Source organism: Micromesistius poutassou (genome assembly GCF_964030765.1).
Source record: "Micromesistius poutassou genome assembly, chromosome: 16".
Lineage (NCBI taxonomy): Eukaryota > Metazoa > Chordata > Actinopteri > Gadiformes > Gadidae > Micromesistius > Micromesistius poutassou.
In genome coordinates this window covers 5,271,042-5,291,156 of record NC_140286.1, presented here as the reverse complement: position 1 = coordinate 5,291,156, position 20,115 = coordinate 5,271,042, and the positions used below count along the sequence as shown (strand labels likewise).

At 47.4% G+C, this 20,115-nt stretch overlaps 1 protein-coding gene across 1 annotated transcript; it reads right to left on the bottom strand.

Moving 5' to 3' along the window:
- Positions 1-717: 717 nt before the first annotated feature.
- LOC311361272 (carboxyl-terminal PDZ ligand of neuronal nitric oxide synthase protein-like) lies at positions 718-15,976 on the bottom strand (the record flags this gene model as incomplete). The annotated part of the gene is made up of 12 exons (XM_084481451.1): positions 718-1,135; positions 1,179-1,195; positions 1,264-1,349; positions 2,433-2,601; positions 3,641-3,787; positions 6,311-6,438; positions 8,544-8,676; positions 12,269-12,377; positions 13,054-13,112; positions 13,210-13,302; positions 15,585-15,656; positions 15,872-15,976. The coding sequence occupies 12 exons, from the start codon at positions 15,974-15,976 to the stop codon at positions 718-720; spliced, it is 1,536 nt and encodes a 511-aa protein (XP_084337577.1).
- Between the last annotated feature and the right edge of the window lie 4,139 nt (positions 15,977-20,115).

The window sequence follows — 20,115 nt, the reverse complement described above, 5'->3', positions numbered from 1 at the left end:
CTCGTGGTTGTAGCCTCACAGTAATAGCGGCAGAGATACCCGCGTCTGACTCAGAGAACGTAATTAAATCAACTAGTCAAGGTAGCCAAGGTATAGTCACTAGAGAACAGAATGAATGAAACCCACACAATGATTGTAGTTTTGTCCGTGATATTTACTTGATTCAAGCAATATATAGTTCATATTGTAAAGACAAATGTTTTTTAGTACATGCTTATTTTTAAAATGTGATTTTAAATTACAGATGTGTCACACAGTGTCATAGCAAGCACAGACATGTCATCAATGACGATCCCACATGAAAAAAATAAATAAATAACAGTGTGTTAGTATATCCATGACAACGGTTGGCTTCTCCTCCTCGTCCTCGACGACCAAACGGTGACTGATGCGTCCATGCTGAGTGTTGCGTTGTAGAGCTGCTTATCAACACAGACCACAGTGTTACAAGGATGGGTGTGTGTGTGTGTGCGTGTGTGTGTGTGTACGGACGGGGGTGGGACGGATGTGTGTGTTGTGGGGACACACAACCCCAAGTCAGTAAGGAGTACAACACCCCCCAGAGAAGACAGAGAATCAAACTTGTGGCACCCACACACACACACACACACACACACAGATAGCACAGTAGATAACACACGTTCCACGTGTAACAATCAAATAAACTCAACAGAAATACACCGGGGTTAGAGAGAGACGGGGGGGGGGGGGGGGGCCCTACACCGCCATGTCGTCCCCTAAGCTATCGGACGGGCCCTCCGCGTCGAGGACGTTAGCGAGACGTCCGACCACCACGCCAACGCCGGCCCCTCCCTCGCCCACCGGGGCCCCGCCCTCGCCGGGCCCCCAGCTGTCCCGGTCCTCGCTGTCGTCCGTATTGGACTCGTACTCGGAGCCGATCCCGGACTCCCGGAAGCGGAGCAGCTCCAGGGCCCCCAGGACCTGCTGCTCTCCCAGCGGGGAGGAGCCGTCCTCCCCGATGCTGGGGGCCCCGTCGCTGGGCGTCTCCCCCAGCTCCAGCCCCCCCGGGCCCCCGGGCTCCACGTGGCCCAGGCCCCCCGGGCCCCGGGTGGAGAAGCGGAAACACTCCAGCCGCATGCCGCCGCCGCCGCCGCCGCCGGGCCCGGTCGGGCCCCTGGGGGAGTAGGGCCCGGGGAGGGGGGAGATCCAGGGGCTGCTGGCGCTGCTGCTGTTGCTGGTGGTGGTGGTGGTGGTGGTGGTCGGGTGGAGGTGGAGGTGGAGGGGCCCCAGGGGCGTGGCCGAGGAGGGGGAGGGGGTGAGGGGGTCCCGCTGCAGGCTGGGGGGCTTGGCACGGAAGGTGATCTCCAGGAGGCTGTCCTGGGAGCCCACTGGGTGGTCCAAGCACAGGAAGGACGGCACGCAGGACAGGAAGTGGGCGGGAAGGGAGAGAGACAGGGAGAGCGGGAGAGAAAGGGGTTTTCCTTTGTTAAAGCACTTCTAATGACGCACAGGTAAACAAACTAAGAAATACGGTCGTTTTCCCCCCCGAGAAAACAATCCGAAAATGAAGTTGATGAAATGTTGCATAGTTAAAGCACAGAGACAGAGACAGAGAGAGAGAGAGAGAGAGAGAGAGAGAGAGAGAGAGAGAGAGAGAGAGAGAGCAAAACCCAACAGAGATTGACAGACAGTTCAGCAGAACCGATCACCCCGGGGAAAGGAGACCACCATGGGACGGAGGGGGGGGGAAGGAAGGAAGAAGGACCCGGATTAGAGGCACCAGATGGACATCGCTGCTGCCCAATCGTAGCGTCCGGCATTGATAATGCAGGAGCCTGCGGCTGCACTGCGGCGCTGGCTGCAGGCTCGGAGCTCGGAGCAGCTGGGACTCCTCGGAGCTGTCTACTGGGTCATAATTAATAGACTGCCCACGTTACTTATAACCAGCTGGGAGAGCGGGAGAGAGGGAGAGAGAGGACTGAGGACAGGCCAAGAAAGTGCTGAGGGGAGAGTAAACATGGAGGGGAAGCAGCCATTTTGGAAGAAAACGAAAAGTCAATGAAGCAAGAGAGAGAGAAAATGAGAGAGAGAGAGCGAGAGAGAGAGAGGGGGGGGGGGGGGGAGATGCTGCCAAGTGAGATCCCAGTTTACATAATGGTTACCTAGAAACTTGCTTGTGCAGCAGTTTAACTCAGTTTGTGTCAGTTGCTCCAAACTTTGATTGACACTTTTGGTTTAAGGGCGTGTGCTTAGTGACTAAACGTTAATGTGAAATGTAATTAAAAGGACACGCATGATGCACCAAATTACAGCGAGGAAGTCATGATGAGTTGAACACTACAGAAAAGAACTGAGAGGAAGAAAACAGAACAGAATATAACAGAACGGAGGGAAAGAGAACGGAACAGAACAGAACGGAGGAGAGGAGAGGAGCAGAGCGGGCTGTCAGGGGGGGGGGGGGGGCGACTCACTGGAGTGGAGGTGGCCGGCCGCCTTGAGCTCCAGCTCCTGGATCTGTTTGACCAGCAGGGAGATGTGCTGCAGCAGGTCAGTGTTCTGCTGCAGCAGCCTCTGGACCCGCGCCTGGGCCTCCACGCGCCCACACGCCTCCACAGTCAGCTGCTCCTGGAGCACACACACCTGGGGACGGAGGAGGGGAGGAGAGGAGAGGACAGGACAGGAGAGGAGAGGAGAGGAGAGAGGAGAGGAGAGTCATTGGTCGATTTGGAGATAACAAATCACGGACCAATGATGTCACTGGTCCAACTTTGTTGTTCTGTGCTTATCATGTTGAAATTATACCTTGAAGTGATCTGGGTTCCATTCCCACCTATGCTATGCTATGTATCCATGTCTCTTTCAACAGACTTTTCTGTGTGTCTTATGTTTTATCCATAAAGGCGTATTACCCCATACAATATGTATATATTTAGAGTCCAAATGTGTCTAGAAGCATCTCATAATTCCCTGTCTTTCATACAATTACATTAGATTAAATCCCATGACTACCAACCTGTTTATAAAACCTCACCACGCTCATTTGCATCTCACACAACAGACCTTGTTCATTAAGCAAGCTGGTAATGAATGCTGCATTTTGAGCACAGGCAATCAGAAAATACAAGATACGTGGCAGGATAGGAGGGATTATGCTAATATGCACTCATTCAATATCTTTAGATTTTATTATGACATACAGCCAGAAATAACGAATATATGCAGCTTGTTGACTGATAACCATAATTCTTCTATTATTCTCCAGTGATCGTTTTTTTCTGGAGGTTTTATCTGGAAAAAAAACTATTTTGAGAATAAACCACATACAGAGAAGCACATTGTTTGTGATTTTGATATCTGCTACTTGGTGCATAACAATAATGATTCCTCATTAATTCTAAAGTCACTGTTTTTCTAGTGGGGGAAAAAACAAAAACACATGCAGGCATACACATTGTTGTGCATTAGTGTGTGTGTGTACATGAGTGCACTGCATGTGTTGTATGTGTGTGCATGTGACTTGACTGCATGCATCGCATGTGTGTGTATGTGACTGTGCTGCATGTGTTTATATGTGCTTGCACTGCATGCGTGTGTGTGTGTGAGTGCATGCATGTATGTGATGTGCCACGTGTGTGTGTATGTGTGTGTGTGTGTGTGAGTGCACTGCACTGTGCTCCACCTGGGCTGCGGCCGCCTGTGCCTGCTGCTCCTGCTGCTGCAGCTGTCTCTGGAGCAACTGGAGCTCCACCGGTCCGGACACCTCCACGCTCATCACACCCCCCGGCGGGGCACCGAGCGCTGGGCAGCTCGGCAGCAGAGGCGGGTCCTTTGGAGCAGAGACAGCGAAGATCAGACGAGGGATGAACACAAGGACCACGACGAGAGGAACCGGGGAAGGAACCTCTTGTAGGCTGCGGTGGGTGGCTGTGGTACTGGGTCAGGGGGACAGCGGAGGACGTCAGATAGGCTATCTGCTGACCTGGGGCACTTTTATCCTGATAATTACAATCTTTCACTGAGCACACACACGCACACACACACACACACACACACACATACACAGGCATGACATCACGTGCACACACAACGTCACACGTGCGTTCTAAACCACAGGGATGACATCACCCGATCCCGTTTCAAGGGAAGACGAGGCGTAATTAGGGCTCCTCGGAGGGCAGACTGAATCATCCATCTATAAATAGCACGCATGGCAATGGATTGGACAGGCTGCCGTGTGATGGTCCGTGCGATGGTTTCTCACTGTAATTACGGCTTGACAAATGGACCTCAAACGGCCGGAGAAGGGAGTGATCGGGAGGCTGGAGTTTTTCTGTTGTGCGTGAGGTGGATTCAATGGTGCTGGTGTTGGTGTTTCAGTAATCTACTGCTAGCAGGAGGCTAACTAGCCCAGATGTGCTAGCCCAGACGCGGGGGCGATGGGACTCAGGACGTTCAAGTGCAGAAGGACATCGGGTGGGAATACACCAGACATACGTCCCAGCAGTGTTATGAACCGGCAGCCTCCCATCTCTTGTCTCAACCCAAAAGAAGGAGATGAAAGAAAAACAGAAATGAAAGAACACAATCGAGTTTGCGTCCATTGTTGCGAAACGCAAGGAGGATCTGGCGGCAGCCTCGCGTCTGATTGGTCCATCGGACCGTCAGTTGGAGCTACGCCATGAGAGAGACCTGGCTGGTCGTGGATTTCTTTCCTCCAAATGAATAACCCATCTGATGTCATTAATATTCAAGAGCCTCATCCATTTTTTACATTAGTGATCTCTGAGAAGGAATCTCGTACCACTGAAGCGAGCGCTCCCTTTCATCCTGGCGGTCGTTGGGTCACAGACCTGTAAAGCTCTTTAGCCCTACAGCGGGGGGGGGGCTTTTATCGTTTTAATCTTTCAGCTCAAATATTGCCTAAATACGTGAAACTGGCACATAAGCCATGCTGGGATTAACCATTTTTTGCAGACGCTTTTATCCAAAGCGTCTTGCGGTGACTATTGGATCAGATTTCGATACATGCTAGTAAAGACCAGGGGGGGGGTGGGGGTAGGGCAACTTGCTCAAGGATGACTTCAGGTAGACTGTGGCCATTGGGTTTTGAACCCACAACCTTTAGGGAACAATCTAATGCTGTTACTGCCACATAGCTGCCGCTATGCTGAGAGTTAGGCTACATTACTGAGGGAGTGTGGTGACTAAATGGGTGATCTCTGCAGTGGTTGTGGAGAGGCTCTCCTTTGCTATAGTGGGTAGATTCAGAGGCAGGTTTGCAGACGCACAGAGGGGGGGATGAAGCCTTTTAAAGATGGCAGTCACTGTGAACAATGTCACACCTCCATGTACATACAGACACTCAAATACAGGTGTATGCACCTCTGCCTATCTATCTACCACCGGCCTACATATACATACATATATAGAACTGTCTGTGCGTCTAACTCTCTCTCTCTCTATGTCAGCCTGTCTGTCTGTCAGCCTCTGACTGCCTGTCTGTCAGCATCTGTATATCGGCCTGTCAGCCTCTTTCTGTCTGTCTGTCTGTCTGTCTGCTTCTGTCTGTAGGTTTCTATGTGATGATTCTATAGTTATCTGCTCGTCTAGATAGGATAGGCATCACAACCAATGGGGGGGGGCTTGTCAATCCTAGGGATTGACAAGGGATTGACAAGGTCTGACCAGGATGTGCCATACATTAACCATGTATGGCACATCCCCTGCACCCATAAACGATATGTACTGTATAATATATATGATATATATGATATTTATAAAACGGGTGGCTTAAATCAAGCGATCTGATTGGTTCCCATCTGTTGTATATTGAGCGTATACACACAGCTATGACGCCCGTTCAGTTTACAGAGTTCAGTATCACTCCGCGCCTAACTTGAACTGTTGTTTATTTATATATAAAAGCAATAGCATAGTTCACTAAAGCCTAAAAATATGTTGATTGCTGGAGAGGGTGGAAATGTTGTAAAGCAATGTGAGTGAACACGGTGAGTGAACTCGATAGTAGGCTAAATTGACGGCGAACCAAGCTACCGTCTCTAGCCTAGCCTTCTCTCTGAAGGACGCTACAGTGTGTTGCATAGCAACCGCCGTACACTTTGCAGGCAGCCAGGAGGGACTACTTTTTTGTATTTCTTAAAAAAAAAAAAAATGCTTTTCCGACTTTCTCGCTTTTTCAAAATTGAGGGTGTCTATGACTTTCATTTCGCTATACTTACGTACGTAACAGTCAAGGGGGTCCGCTGCGCGTTGTTGACGGACAACGCGGTATAATGAGAGTATACCACAGCCTGTCGTGATCTATTGCTTAAATATAATATAGCGCTACCTTGAGGTTGTTTGTGAAGCCGTCGTCCCGCTTGCTCCTCTCCGCCTCTGACGACGACACGCCGTCCAGGCTCTCCTCGGTGGTGACATCAAGGTCAGTCTCCTCGCACAATGCCACGCGCTTCTTAGCTGCAGGGAGAGAGACATGCACGGTACACAGAGAGAGAGAGAGAGAGAGAGAGAGAGAGAGAGAGAGAGAGAGAGAGAGAGAGAGAGAGAGAGATCTCGTTACATGGAGAGAGAGGGACATTCTCGTTACATGGAGAGAGAGAGGGACATCCACGTTACATAGAGAGAGAGAGAGAGAGTGAGAGAGAGAGAGAGAGACATTCACGTTACATGGAGAGAGAGGAACATACACGTTACATGGAGAGAGAGGGACATACACGTAACATGGAGAGAGAGAGAGAGCCATAAACGTTACATGGGGAGAGAGGGGGACATACACATTAGATGGGGAGAGACATTTAAATTAAATGAAGAGAGAGAGAGAGAGAGAGAGAGAGAGAGGGAGAGAGAGAAATCCACATTACATGGAGAGAGAGGAAGAGGGAGAGGGATGCAGAGTGACAGTAATGAAGATGGTGAGAGTCAGATAACGAGAGGTGGAGGGCGGTTGAGGCAGAGGGGATGTAACACAGAGGGAGAGAGAGGCTTAAAGATACATATTGGTTAGGGAGACAGATGCAGTGAGATAGAGAGAAACAGAGAGGGGGAGGTATCATTAAGCAGCCGGGAGTGAGAGAGAGAGAGAGAGAGAGAGAGAAAGAAAGAAAGCAACACAGAGTTACATAAAAATAGAGACAAAGTGAGAGATGGAAAGAAACTCACATTGAGAGGAAAGGGTGACAGAGGAAGAGAACGAGGGAGAGTGGAACAGATAAATGGAGACGGATGAATGGAAAGGAAAGGGAATACCAGGGAGATGTTGGGTTGTCTCTTTAAGGGTTTAGGAATGTAAATTTTCTGTAGGATGACAAAGCAATAGAGGGGTTGCTGCTGGCAGAGGGCCTCTCACACACACACACACACACACACACACACACACACACACTCACACACAAAGCTGGAGCTGGAGCTGTGATCTGTCAATACAATAAAATGCTGTTGCTAACAGCTTGCTTTAATTTGATCACTAATGTGTTGGTGGTGGAGCGTACCCATGAAAGGCTGTGTGAGCGTGATGGAATAGAGCCCCATGTCAATTCCACGGTCATGTCTTTTGAACATATTCCATAAGCTTGCGCAGGATGCTTAGCTTGGGCTTCAGCCACGCCGCTTCAACACAGCTGAAACCTGTGTGAATAATTCAGCTGGGTGTTGGGAGGCTCTCGAGCAACGGCGGATGTATGTTTGCAGACGTGAAGGGGCTCCTCCTGGCTCTTCAACATCAACATGATGAGGAGCGAATAACAATGAAATGTGATGGCTCACCACACAGCGCGGACCGCTCACGTCAGCGGTGTGTGCGCCGCGCGTCACCGCATGATGTGAGTGTGATTGAAAACAGAATAAAAGAAGTGTGTGGGCTGAAAGACAGCGGACAGGAGATGGGGGAGAGAGAGAGAGAGAGAGAGTTAGTGAGAGTGAGAGAGAGGGATAAATACAGAGCGAGAGCGAGAGCAGAGGCAGAGGAATAGTAGATTCCCATGGATTCAGGCTTTTGTGGCTTGTGTGCACAATGGGATGGAGGGATCCACCACGACAGAGTGTGTATTGAAATGGGAAACTGACGAGAAGACTCTCCGAGCGGCTCTGTTCAGAGCCAGACCGGAGATCGCCTCCATTTTGATCTATGCTAACAGAGACACCTCAGAGCCGTCAAGGCTATCAAAACGATTCGTCATCTGTCAATCAAATCAAAGTGTGGTGTATTGGAGGGTTGATATGATAAAAAGTGACAATATTTGTGACCTAAGAAAAATCTAAACTCTAATTTGTCCTGTGTTGATGTGCCTGTGGATATGTGTATGTGTGTGTGTGTTCCCACACGTGCATGTTATTCTGGTGTGTGTGTGTGGTTGTGTGCACGTGCAGCTGTTTGTATATGGCGATGTGTGTGTTGTAATATGTGTGTGTATGCATATGCCTGTGTTGCGTATATATATGCATGTGTGTGCGTGCACGTGGTATTTGTGTGTGTTGTATATGTGCGTGTGTGTATGCGTATGCCTGTGTTGTGTATATATGCATGTGTGTGCTTGCACATGGTGTTTGTGTGTGTGCGTGGTCACCTGGTCCAGCCTCCTCCCCCTGTGTGTCCCCCTCCTCCCCCTCTCCCTCCCCCTCCTCCCCCGTCTGCAGACTCAGCTGGTGACACACGTCAAACGCCTGGCCCACCGTCCGGACGATCCGCATCGCCTGAGACTGGACGAGAGAGAGAGAGAGAGAGAGAGAGGGGACCAGATGGGGAGAGAGAAAGGAGAAAAGGTTGTCAGGGCAGACTCAACATAGTGTGTGTTTTTGTGTGGGTGTACTGCGCATATCATCGTTTTACTTTTTATTGTTGTTTATTGTTTAATTTCTTGTTCCCACTTTGTCCCGTGTGAAAGGTGCTGCCCAACTACAACGTGTGGTGCAGACACAAACGTCAACATAGGAAATAGAGCAAAATGAAAGGCTACAAACTGTCTTCAAGGAGACTAAAAGCTCCAGGAAATAATCTAATAACACGTTGAAGGAGGGATGAGGGATGAGGGATGAGCGGAGGAGGGGAGAGAAGAGGAGGACCGACGAATCGCCGCTAGATATTTACAGCAGGGATTTCATCGTCTTAACCTTGTCTACTCAATCTACCGGCTAATACCGCTGTCTTGGTGATGGATGGCTCCGTCCCGCAGACAGGTAGCCCTGGTGCGGCTGGGAATCAAACCAGCTTGGGTATTTATGGTAAAATGTCAATGACCTTTAACCCTGCTGTTCCCTGCTGGTAGTTTTAACTGCGTTTTACATCATTTTGATCGTTTTCTAAGCCGCTCTTCCGCAGACACAGCTGTGTTTATTTTGCACTCACAAACTATGTTGTCTAGAGTCTAGAGTGGGTTAGAATCGTGCTGACCTACGGTTGTTGTCCAGGATGGCTCAACGTGACTAGATATATCTGGCTGGTTTTGCTCTAAGGGGGAAAAAGATTCTGGAGGCTTTAAAGTGAAGAAGGAGAAATGTTGAGCTGAAGGGGCTCATAGCTCCGAATGTCAAAATGGAAAAGCCAAAATGACAAGAATATATATGACGACAAATATGTGTGGAATAACAGTGCACAGAATATAGCAGGTAGCATATGGCATGCTACTATGCGAGGTGTTAAATGCTATTACATAATCTACATCATATGCATACTACAGAGATCATATGATCATGAAGCAAATATTCTATCAATAGTCATGACGTGTGAGGGGCAGATATTTAAAAACACAGCTCAGTACTGAGGACATCTTCTAAGGACCAGATGTTGCCTCCAACATGCCCACCTCCATCTGCACAGGAGGCCAGGTAATTAGGCATGTGATGCCACGTAGGAGGACTACCATGTGACCCCTTCAGGGATTCTGATTGGATTGTGCAGGAGTGACTAAACACGCTGGCCAGCTGTGTGTTAGCCATTAGCTCATAGGAGGATTTCAAAGCGGGGACGTGGAAATATCTTGTAGTACTAATTGGGTAAAATGTCAGCCGTCAATTTGTCAGTTCAGACACTTTTTAAAATACTATTTGGACAGTGTTTTGACATGCTTTGAGGTAATTAATATAACCGCGGCAATGAGCTCATAATCTAAAGAGCCGGACCATGGGACGCGTCATTCGGCCTCGGTGGTAAATGTGAGGGCGGTGTTTGTGTCTCTACTCTGCAGGGGTAGTGACGGTGAGTGATGACAAGTCATTCAAGTACACCATGAATAACGCACACACACAGACACAGCCACACAAACACACACACACACACACACACACACACACACACACACACACACACACACACACAGGCATGCACGCACACACACATACACTCACATGCATGCACACACACACACACACACACTCACACTCACAAACACAGACACAGCCACAAACGTATGCACGCACACACACACACACGCAGACAAACACAAACAAATCCACACAGACACACAGCCACACATGGAGACAGCCAACCAAACACAGCCACACAGACATACGCAAGCACACACAAACACACACACACCACCTTCCACTGCAGTAGCTCTAGGCTCTTTCTGGTCCGGTCCATAAAACAATTTGCACCCAGTATGAACCGGGTGCCAATCAACCATAGAAGAAGACCTGGTATACAGTCTGTGGACATCACAGAAGAAGACCCTGTCACCTCCCGCTACAGTATAGACCATAGAGGACACCACAGAAGAAGACCTGGTCCCCATCCACTACAGTATAGACCATAGAGGACACCACAGAAGAAGACCCTGTCACCTCCCGCTACAGTATAGACCATAGAGGACACCACAGAAGAAGACCCTGTCACCTCCCGCTACAGTATAGACCATAGAGGACACCACAGAAGAAGACCCTGTCACCTCCCGCTAAAGTATAGACCATAGAGGACACCACAGAAGAAGACCTGGTCCCCATCCGCTACAGTATAGACCATTGAAGACACCACAGAAGAAGACCTGGTCTACAGTAAAGACCATTGAAGACACCACAGAAGAAGACCTGGTCTACAGTAAAGACCATTGAAGACACCACAGAAGAAGACCTGGTCTACAGTAAAGACCATTGAAGACACCACAGAAGAAGAATGAGGAAGAAGGGGCGTCCGCCACAGCTTCAGAAGGCTGGCAGTGACTGCTTGATGCCAGTGTCGGTGTTCATATAAACGTATGTGTAAAGCAAACCGTACACGTAACAGGACTTGGTGAGCTGTCAGAGCGCTACCACGCAGCGCGCTGGACACACCGCTAAGCCCCGGAGACGAGGATCACATCAAGACCCTCCACTGCCAGGGGGAGAAGGGCTCCGATCTTCAGATTTTCTCAGCTACTGCTCCCACTCTTCAAGAGCCCCGCACCCCCCCCCCCCCCCCCTCCTCACTCCTGCAACCCCCAGATAAGACCCCCCCCCCCCCCTCAGGCCCCAGAGAATGATTCATCTCCCCCATATCCTTAGGGTGCAGGTGGGTGTCAGCCACCTTAGAAAGCCATATGTCAGTATGTCATTAAGGGTAGGGTTCCAATAAGAAGCCCTGCTTTTTTTTCTTCCGTTGATATTTTTCCTTCTTTCCCGCTTCTCTCCCCACCTCTTGAATTGTGTATTCCGCTTTCTGCAGCGTCCCTGATGGCCCGGTCTCCATGGTGAGGAGATGGCAGTCATTGTTCAGAGAGGAGAGATGGCGAAAGAAGAGTCTCTCTCTCTCTCTGTATGTGGATGAGAGATGTGGATGGGAGCATGCAAATCATTTATTTTCCATAGTCAAGGTCCGTAATGCATGAAGAGAGCTATCTCCTTGATGTCTGTGTGTGTGTGTGTGTGTGTTAGTGTGAGTGTGTGGGAGGGGTTTCGTTGGCTCAATCTAGCATTGAGAGAAAAGGTACCTAATCATTCACATCACATCACATCGGCCAGTGTGTACATCTCAGGACTTTCAATTAATAATTACTGGGTATTTTGTCAGTCTGCTTATATGAGTGTGTGTGTGTGCGTGTGTGTTGTGGGGTTAGTCAAACTATTATCATAATAAGAGGATTATATATATATCTTTATGGGATTTGTGTGCCTTATGGACAGGACAGTGGGTCGTACCACAGAGAAGAAAAAAACAGTAGCACAGGGTCAGAATCAAACCCGTGTCTCCTCCTCCACTTGTGTGTGTTGCGCCGCTGGGACACCGAATCCTCCCGGCGCCGTACCGTGGCCGTACTGTGGCCGTACCGTGGCCATACTGTGGCCGTACCGTGGCCGTACCGTGGCCGTACCGTGGCCGTACCTTTCGTTTGGACTTGAAGACGTTGCAGCGGAACACGTTGCTCTGGCCGTCGCGAGCGATGTAGCTGAAGATCTTCAGGTCCTGGGCATCGTGAGACACGTAGAAGATCCTGGAGACACGGCGTCAGGGTCACATGGTTACCGTCTGTGGCAGCTCGCGGCCGGCAGGAGGACTATGTTGTTGTTTTTTTGTCGGTTATTTAAACGCCCAAGAATGATCACATCTTTTAACCCCGGGAGTCCGAGGTAAAGGATACACCCGAAGCCATTCTAATCCAATCCAATTCTTTCATTTATTTCATTCGTCTTATTTTTATTTTTATCTCATCTCATCCTATCCCATCCCAACCCATCTTATCTTTATCAGGTTATCTCATCTCTGTGCCTTTTGGATCTATTCAAGGTTGAAACTTGATGTGTTAGGTTCCGATCACAGTGAAAACGTTTACAGGCTGTAACATGTGACACTGCTTTTTGGTTTAGGCGTATAAAAAAGCATAGCAGCGCATTGCACCTTTTGACTGTTAGCAAAGCTGCCTCTACATCTAAACCTACAACACCAATGGAAGTTTCCATTTATGGATGTTTTCTCTGGTATAAATGCGAGACCCTCAAGGCTTCACAATGCAAAAGCAGCGAGCAGAACCCTGGGTTCCCATTGGACACAACGGCAAAACAGCTGCCCCCCTGCTGCTCAAGAGGGTTCCGTGTGATTGGGCCTTGCAGTGTTCTCACTCTGTAAGGGCATTTCCTTCATGGTGTCTAATAACAACGTTTGTTAATCACCTGTAGATGGGGTCCTGAGTCACCAGAATGGCGTTGTCCTCCCAGGACCACTCTTTCCTCTGCAAGCACCAGGACAGAAACATGAGGAACATCGGGAACAAAATTCTGAAAAAAAAAAAAACGAAAGAAAAAGAAAATCTGCGATACACGACTGACCTTCCTCTTCTTACGCAAAATCACCCGGACAAAGTCTGTGGAGACGATGATGTTGACCTTCTTTTTCTTCACGTTCTTCAGTTTGAACTCGTACTGCAGAGAGAGAAGGGAAAGAATCGTATTCAAGTCAATTCAGTTCAGTTCAGTTCAGTTCAGTTCAGTTCAGTTCAATTCAATTCAATTCAATTCAATTCAATTCAATTCAATTCAATTCAATTCAAATGAAATTACATTTAAAAGTAGAACCACAGCCAAGGCTGTCTCATTTTGCTTGCGGTACATTAACGCAAAATGGAACAGAACAGTAAGAAGACAATAAATGACTCAAAACATAGGTATACATGTTTACATTCATGTTATACACAACACAAACGTAACTACATAAAGTGGAGCGCATATTGTATATATTATGGAAGAAGGCGTGGAAGGTGTGTGTCCGTTGTGAGTGTGTCCGTGTTGCAGTGAGGGAGACGCTCTAGTCACAAGCGGGATGTGGATATGGCCTGTTATTTCCATGTCAATTCATACAGGAAACAAGAAAACAAAATAGTGCTTCACCTAAAACCAACTGTGTGTGCTGAGAACGACGCTACGTGATGCTAGGCTCCAGCGAGCTTTGAGAGAAAAAAACGAGAAGCATTTGAGAGAAGCGTGTTCCAAAAGTATTTCCTGTATTTCCAGACAGACGCTACATAGACGGGGACAAACGCCTGCGTCACGCGAATGAGCTGAGATCTGAGGGCCGACATCCGACAGGCGACGGCTTCAAGCCTCTGCCACGTGAGAACATGGGACACGTCAGACGAGACGTGGATCGAGAGGAGATCAAAGGTGGGATGGAGCCGCTGTTCTGGTGGTGGTCCTTCACCAGTGATTTACTGTTCCATCCATGATGAAGTGCTTTCTTACAAAGCTGCATAGCACTTCAGGTCTGTTTATAAATGATACTTAAAGAAGCCATGGTTACCTCAGCAGCACAGCCACCAAAAATACGCCTGAGACCCACAGAATCACACGTAATACCTGCTTCTGGCGCCATAGAAGACAAACAATTTAAAAAAGTTAATATAATATTGATTCCCTAATTTTTAAAGCTTACTTTCCATCCATACTCTCAGCACTGTGTTCTTTTTTTATATGTGTGTGCATAACGGTTTGTCTTGTGTGTGTGTGTCTGTGTGTGTGTGTGGATATGTGATTTAGTTTACTGTAGTAATATAGACTACCCCACACTAGACTAGTCTACACTAGACTAGTCTACACTAGACTACACGAGAGTAGTCTACACTAAACTACACTAGACTAGTCTACATTAGACTACACGAGAGTAGTCTACACTAAACTACACAAGATTAGTCTACATTAGACTACACAAGACTAGTCTACACCAGACTTAACTACACTAGACTAGTCTGGGTCTCCATAAACCCGGACAGCACCATAACCTCACACAGACAACCTTACACTCTATGGGTGGGTGGGTAGTACCGCACCCAGGACGGTCGGTGGATTACACACTAAGACCAGGGGAGGGGGGTGGGGATGCAGTCTGACCTCCCGGTGACAACAGAGGAGATGTTCCACCGCTACGGCTAAATCCTCTTTGAGACCCCTAACGCCCGGGGTCACGACCTCATGACAGACAACACGCTGATCCGTCTCGTGAGCTGGATATGTTTTGCTGTGGCTCGTACAGGACTTTACGATGTATTGACTCGCCGTGCTATGGATTAGACTACGAGTGCAAAAAGAAACTGATGGTTCGAGAGTCTAATCTGGAATTAGGAGAACTGTGATTGACGAGGAAAAAAATGTTCGGTTGTGATTCTGAGAATAATCGCACAGACTGTAATATTCTGTAATCCGCTTGTATCTCATGATTTAGCCATTATACAGTGTATCATATGGCTTAATATGATTTCTTAGAAATCAGCAGGATACATGTACGGACTAGCTCCTATGGATAATAATGAATGCTGAAGATAGGAATGACTAAGGGTTCTTTAAACATATGCATAGCAAATTAAGTGAATCAGAGAGAGAGATGGGGGAGATGGGGGAGATGGGGGAGAGGGATGAGAGGGGCTGAGGGGGCTGGGGTGGAGAGAGAGGGCGGGACAGAGAGGGAGAAGAGAGAGTGTCTGAAGATGGAGGGATGGAGAGAGCGGGATGAACAGAGAGGGTGGAGAGAGAGAGAGAGAGAGAGAGAGAGAGAGAGAGAGAGAGAGAGAGAGAGATGTGGCCAGGCTAAACATTTCCTGTTTAAAAAGAATGAAAAAAACATGCACAATAATGTCACAAACACAAACAGTTGTACGGTTATTAATAGTTGGTTACCTAGTTACTAGTTCAAACCGGTCACTTATGTCACTTACCCGTATTCTCCTCATTGCAGCAACTATCTCCATTCGGCTGCCTGGTCGACCCACCTCCAAACTGCCTATGTACTGCACATTCCATGAGGAAAGAAAGAAAAAAGGGAAATCTTAATTCTATGAACATATAATACTCCCAGCTAGCATCATAATGTCCGGTCTCAAATCGCTCACCAGAAGGAGAGAGCGTAGCTTATCAGACAAGTGATGATCATAATAATAACTGCATGACACCACTATGTGCCACTTCCAATGATCTGTTGCAGCAGGAAGACCTGTACGTTTACCTTCGCCTCGAAGCACACCCCATGTTGAAACACGTCCTCGTTGTGCATAGGGATCCTCAAATCGTGTACATCGTCCACTAAATTGTACTTTGTTACGCCTGGCATTGCTTCAACGACGGCGTGCGACTTGTCACCACCACCACACTTGTTTTATGACAACGCTAGTGACCCGCACGAATGCGCATCGCGCTCAACATCGCCACGCGCACGCTGATTGGCGCGAGTCTGCGCCCAGAGGTCGTTTGAGGTTGGAGAACTGGGCGACGGACTGATTGGTCGATGTATTGGGAACAATTAAATCGATCTTTAAGTGATCCCGTAGTTTCTTCCCCCACTCACTCCGGTTTTCAAAGACACGAAGACACCCGTAGGGATGGGATGGATGCTGTCGGGTTTCCGATGAAGCATGTAGGTGAAGACACCCGTGTTGTCATGTAGGCCTATCTATTATCATGCGATACTGCCGGTAAACGTCCACTTATATCGATATAGGACAGTGCATTGAATAAAACATTAAAACAAGCCCAATACTGCAGCCGGTTGTGTTGTTTAGTAGCAACCTATTGTAGACGAGACCGCCCCCCCCCCTTTAGGACATTACAGCTACAGTTGGTAGGCCTATATGATAACGATGGTATGACATCTAGTGGCATGATGGGGTACTGCAACAGGGAATTAATCACTGCAGTCGCAGTGCAAATTGTGTCTTCAGATAATGTAAGGAAGGGGCTTGAAAAAGGCCTAATGTTGCAGTGCGTGAATAATGACTGACGAAAAGTAGGCATTTAACTGACGAATAAAAGTCACTTTACAATTGAAATCCAAATTACAATTATTTATTTACGGTGAGTTGGTTGTTATTTGGCATACTTTCTTAAACGATTGCTGTTTCTTACTTTAAAATAATGACGTTTTTGTAACAACGTCTATCTTTCCCGACAGAGGGCAGTATAACTCTAGTTTCCAGACTCAGTCAGAAAAGACCTGAATGATAATCGAGGGTATAAGACCCACAAAGATGATTGTTCGACACCATTGAAACTCTTTAAAACTCAAAGTAATTGAATTTCGAAACAATTTGCTTTAACCCTCGGGGTCTTTTTTGACCCTTCATGTGGGACCTCGTCTATACGCCACGCCGTGACGCCTTCTAGAATCAACACATCACCTTCCTCTTCTCATCATTCCCGAGCCAGACCGGACACAGTCCTCTGCCACCTTTTCCAGAAAATAGGCTCAAAATAGATTTATATACACAGGCTGTATTCTCCAACTTCCCGGGTACCAACCAGGACCGTCCACATTCACCAAACCCAAACGGCCCTTCCTTTCTATTAAACTCAGTGCAAGCGATGGGACGACGGTACCTTTTTATTTTATTTTTTACGAAGAAGAACGGAACCAGTCAATGACTTAATATGTATGCAAATACGCAACTCACACAACATTAATCATCATATCATTCGTAATGCATAGGACCTAGTAGCTTTTTAATTTAAATAAAATTAAGTTATCTAGTCTAATTAAGTAATTAGATAAAGCTGGGTACACTGGCTTTTGGCTATGTACGTACGTAGGCTAATAGAAGCGCAGTTTGAAGAGGTGGCGCTTGCGTGTCTGTGCGTCAGACTTACGAAGATATTCTCGTGCTCAATGCCAGCAGGTATTTTCCTACTCAAAGAATCTGAACGTTATTATGGCCCACTGTGAATACAATATATATTGTCATTACCGCACGGATGAAAATGCCGATACACCTTCCACACGTGTTTTGCAGGGCGTGTTTCAGGGCGGCTACAAGTGAGATCGTGTCCTAAACGGTGTGAGGGGTTTTCCGTATCTGCCCTGTGGCCACGTTTTCTCTTCAGCCTCAATGAGCACAATATCCCATATGTGTTTATTTGGGATGAAAATGACGACCGTTTCCATTACAGTCCATGATATAGGCCTGTTGTATGCGTGGATTGTTTCGCTTTGAATGGTTTGAAACAACCAATGATCAATAAACTCACACATTGAATTATCAGTAGGCCTACATCATTGTGTCAATCCAATAAAAAGAAAAATTAATCATCCACACATTTTGGTGGAAAACTTCCATTCTTGTTGAAGCTCGCTGTAACTCATCAAACCTATTTTTACTTCTGGTTAAATGGGGTTTTTGAGTCCATTTAAAAATTCCCAAGTCTTCTTCTTCCTAATAGTCTGTCAGGGGAAATGGGGGTGTTCCCCGCTGCCCGGGGTTTTCACTGGAACTCAGGCCCCAAGACCAAACCAATCAAACATCCAACCAAGTTTCCTGGAGCTCAAACTTCAGGACCAAATGTGCTGTATTCAGAAAAGAAAGTGTTATGAAGAACTTGGTTTTCGTATTATGCTATTAAAAACAATCTAAAAGCAGGTATTTAATTCACATCGTGCAGGACGCCATACCTTCTCAAAGTCAAGACGTACTGTACGACTCACGATCACAATGTATTTCCCTCGGGGACCTTTAATTTGATAGGAGAGCAACAATTGGCGCCAATTAGCAGAGGTAAAGACAGGAGGAGCAGCCCACAGTGTAATTCTCAGACCACAAATCAATATAACATATTATGGGATCAGAGCTAAGTGACGAGAGGTTTAAGTCTGGAGACGTGGTTCTTGCGTTTAAAAATACGACCGCCACGTGATATCGTGATTCACGTTGTCTCCACAAATGTCACCGCTCCTCAGCGCTCCACCGTTTGTTCCCTTGGCAACTTGGTAACCATGGCTTTAGTGCTCTCATGTGTTTTTATATGCACTCTTGAAATCCAAAAGTGTTATTTTTAAGTCTATCGGCCGCAACTCATGGTGTATGAGCAGGCCTGATGTGACTCAGGCGTGCCACCAGTCGATCGGAGCCCTAACTTATTTGTCCCCACTGATGATTCTCTTCCTGTATGACACTCAGAGAGACTGCCAATTGCTCCGTGTGACAGACTCAGACGTTAGCGTTTTTTTTCCAGGTAGACGAGGGGACATCTGTGTTACGAGAAGGTAACCTTTTGCTGAGGCAGCAGAGGGTTAAATAAATGTGGGTTATTTTAAACAATATATTTTTTTATTTGAAAGGTCATTGTATTTCGATTTATTTAAATGTAGGGTCTATACACTTGTATTAACATACCATCTGCCTACCGAATCATATGTCCAATATATGTCCAATGTGTCCAATTCTATTTCATTCAGTTCAATTGTATTTAACTACAATGACAACACTGACGATGATGATTTCTGTACTTTCCAACAGTCTATTCAAGTCATTCAGGCCTTCCTCTATTATTGGTTTTATCTGTGACACTACATCATGTTTCTATCTGACAGATACTTACTTCCTACCCCAAAAGTCACTATTTTCATCCCAGTTGAGAGGGATAGCGAAACCTAGAAGAGGAAGTACTTCACGTGGCAGCAAGGCGGGCTGTGGCAATGTAAAGTCACCACTCACTTGTGTGTGAGAGTTAGTGGTGACCAAAGTTATTTCCCCTTGTATGACGAGAGCCCACACACACACACACACACGCTCATACACGCAGACACACACACACACACACACACACACACACACACACACACACACACACACACACACACACATACAAACAAACAGTACAGTGTGTTAAACACACATACACACACACACACATCCACGCTCTGTTAGACAAACACATACACACACATCTACATGCTCATACACACACACAGACATACACACATGCACACACTAACAAACACACACACATACACACTCTCACTCACATTCTCACTCACACACACACACACACAAAAAAAATGATACAGATACACACACACACACATTCAGACACACACATGCACCCGCACACACACTCATTCACTCACACACACAAACACACACACTGGTGTGTAAATGTCTACACAGCGGGCTGGTCTGCTGGGCTGCCATGGCGAGGTGTAGGAGTGTAAGAGGAGGATGGTGTGGGTAAGGGAGGAAGTCGTCAGTGGAGAGTGGGAGAGTGGGAGTGGACACCGGGGGAGGGGGGGGGGTGAGAGAGTGAGTCGGAAGGAGTGGGAGGAGGACCACGCGGAGGCAACAGGGATGACTGAGAGAGGGGAACGTATGGAAAGGAGGGGAGTGAATGGAGGTGTGAGTCACAGCCCCCACCCTCCCAGCAACTACACAAACGGCACTGTGCAGATACACATTACATGAACACACTGTCGTCATGGAGACCGGT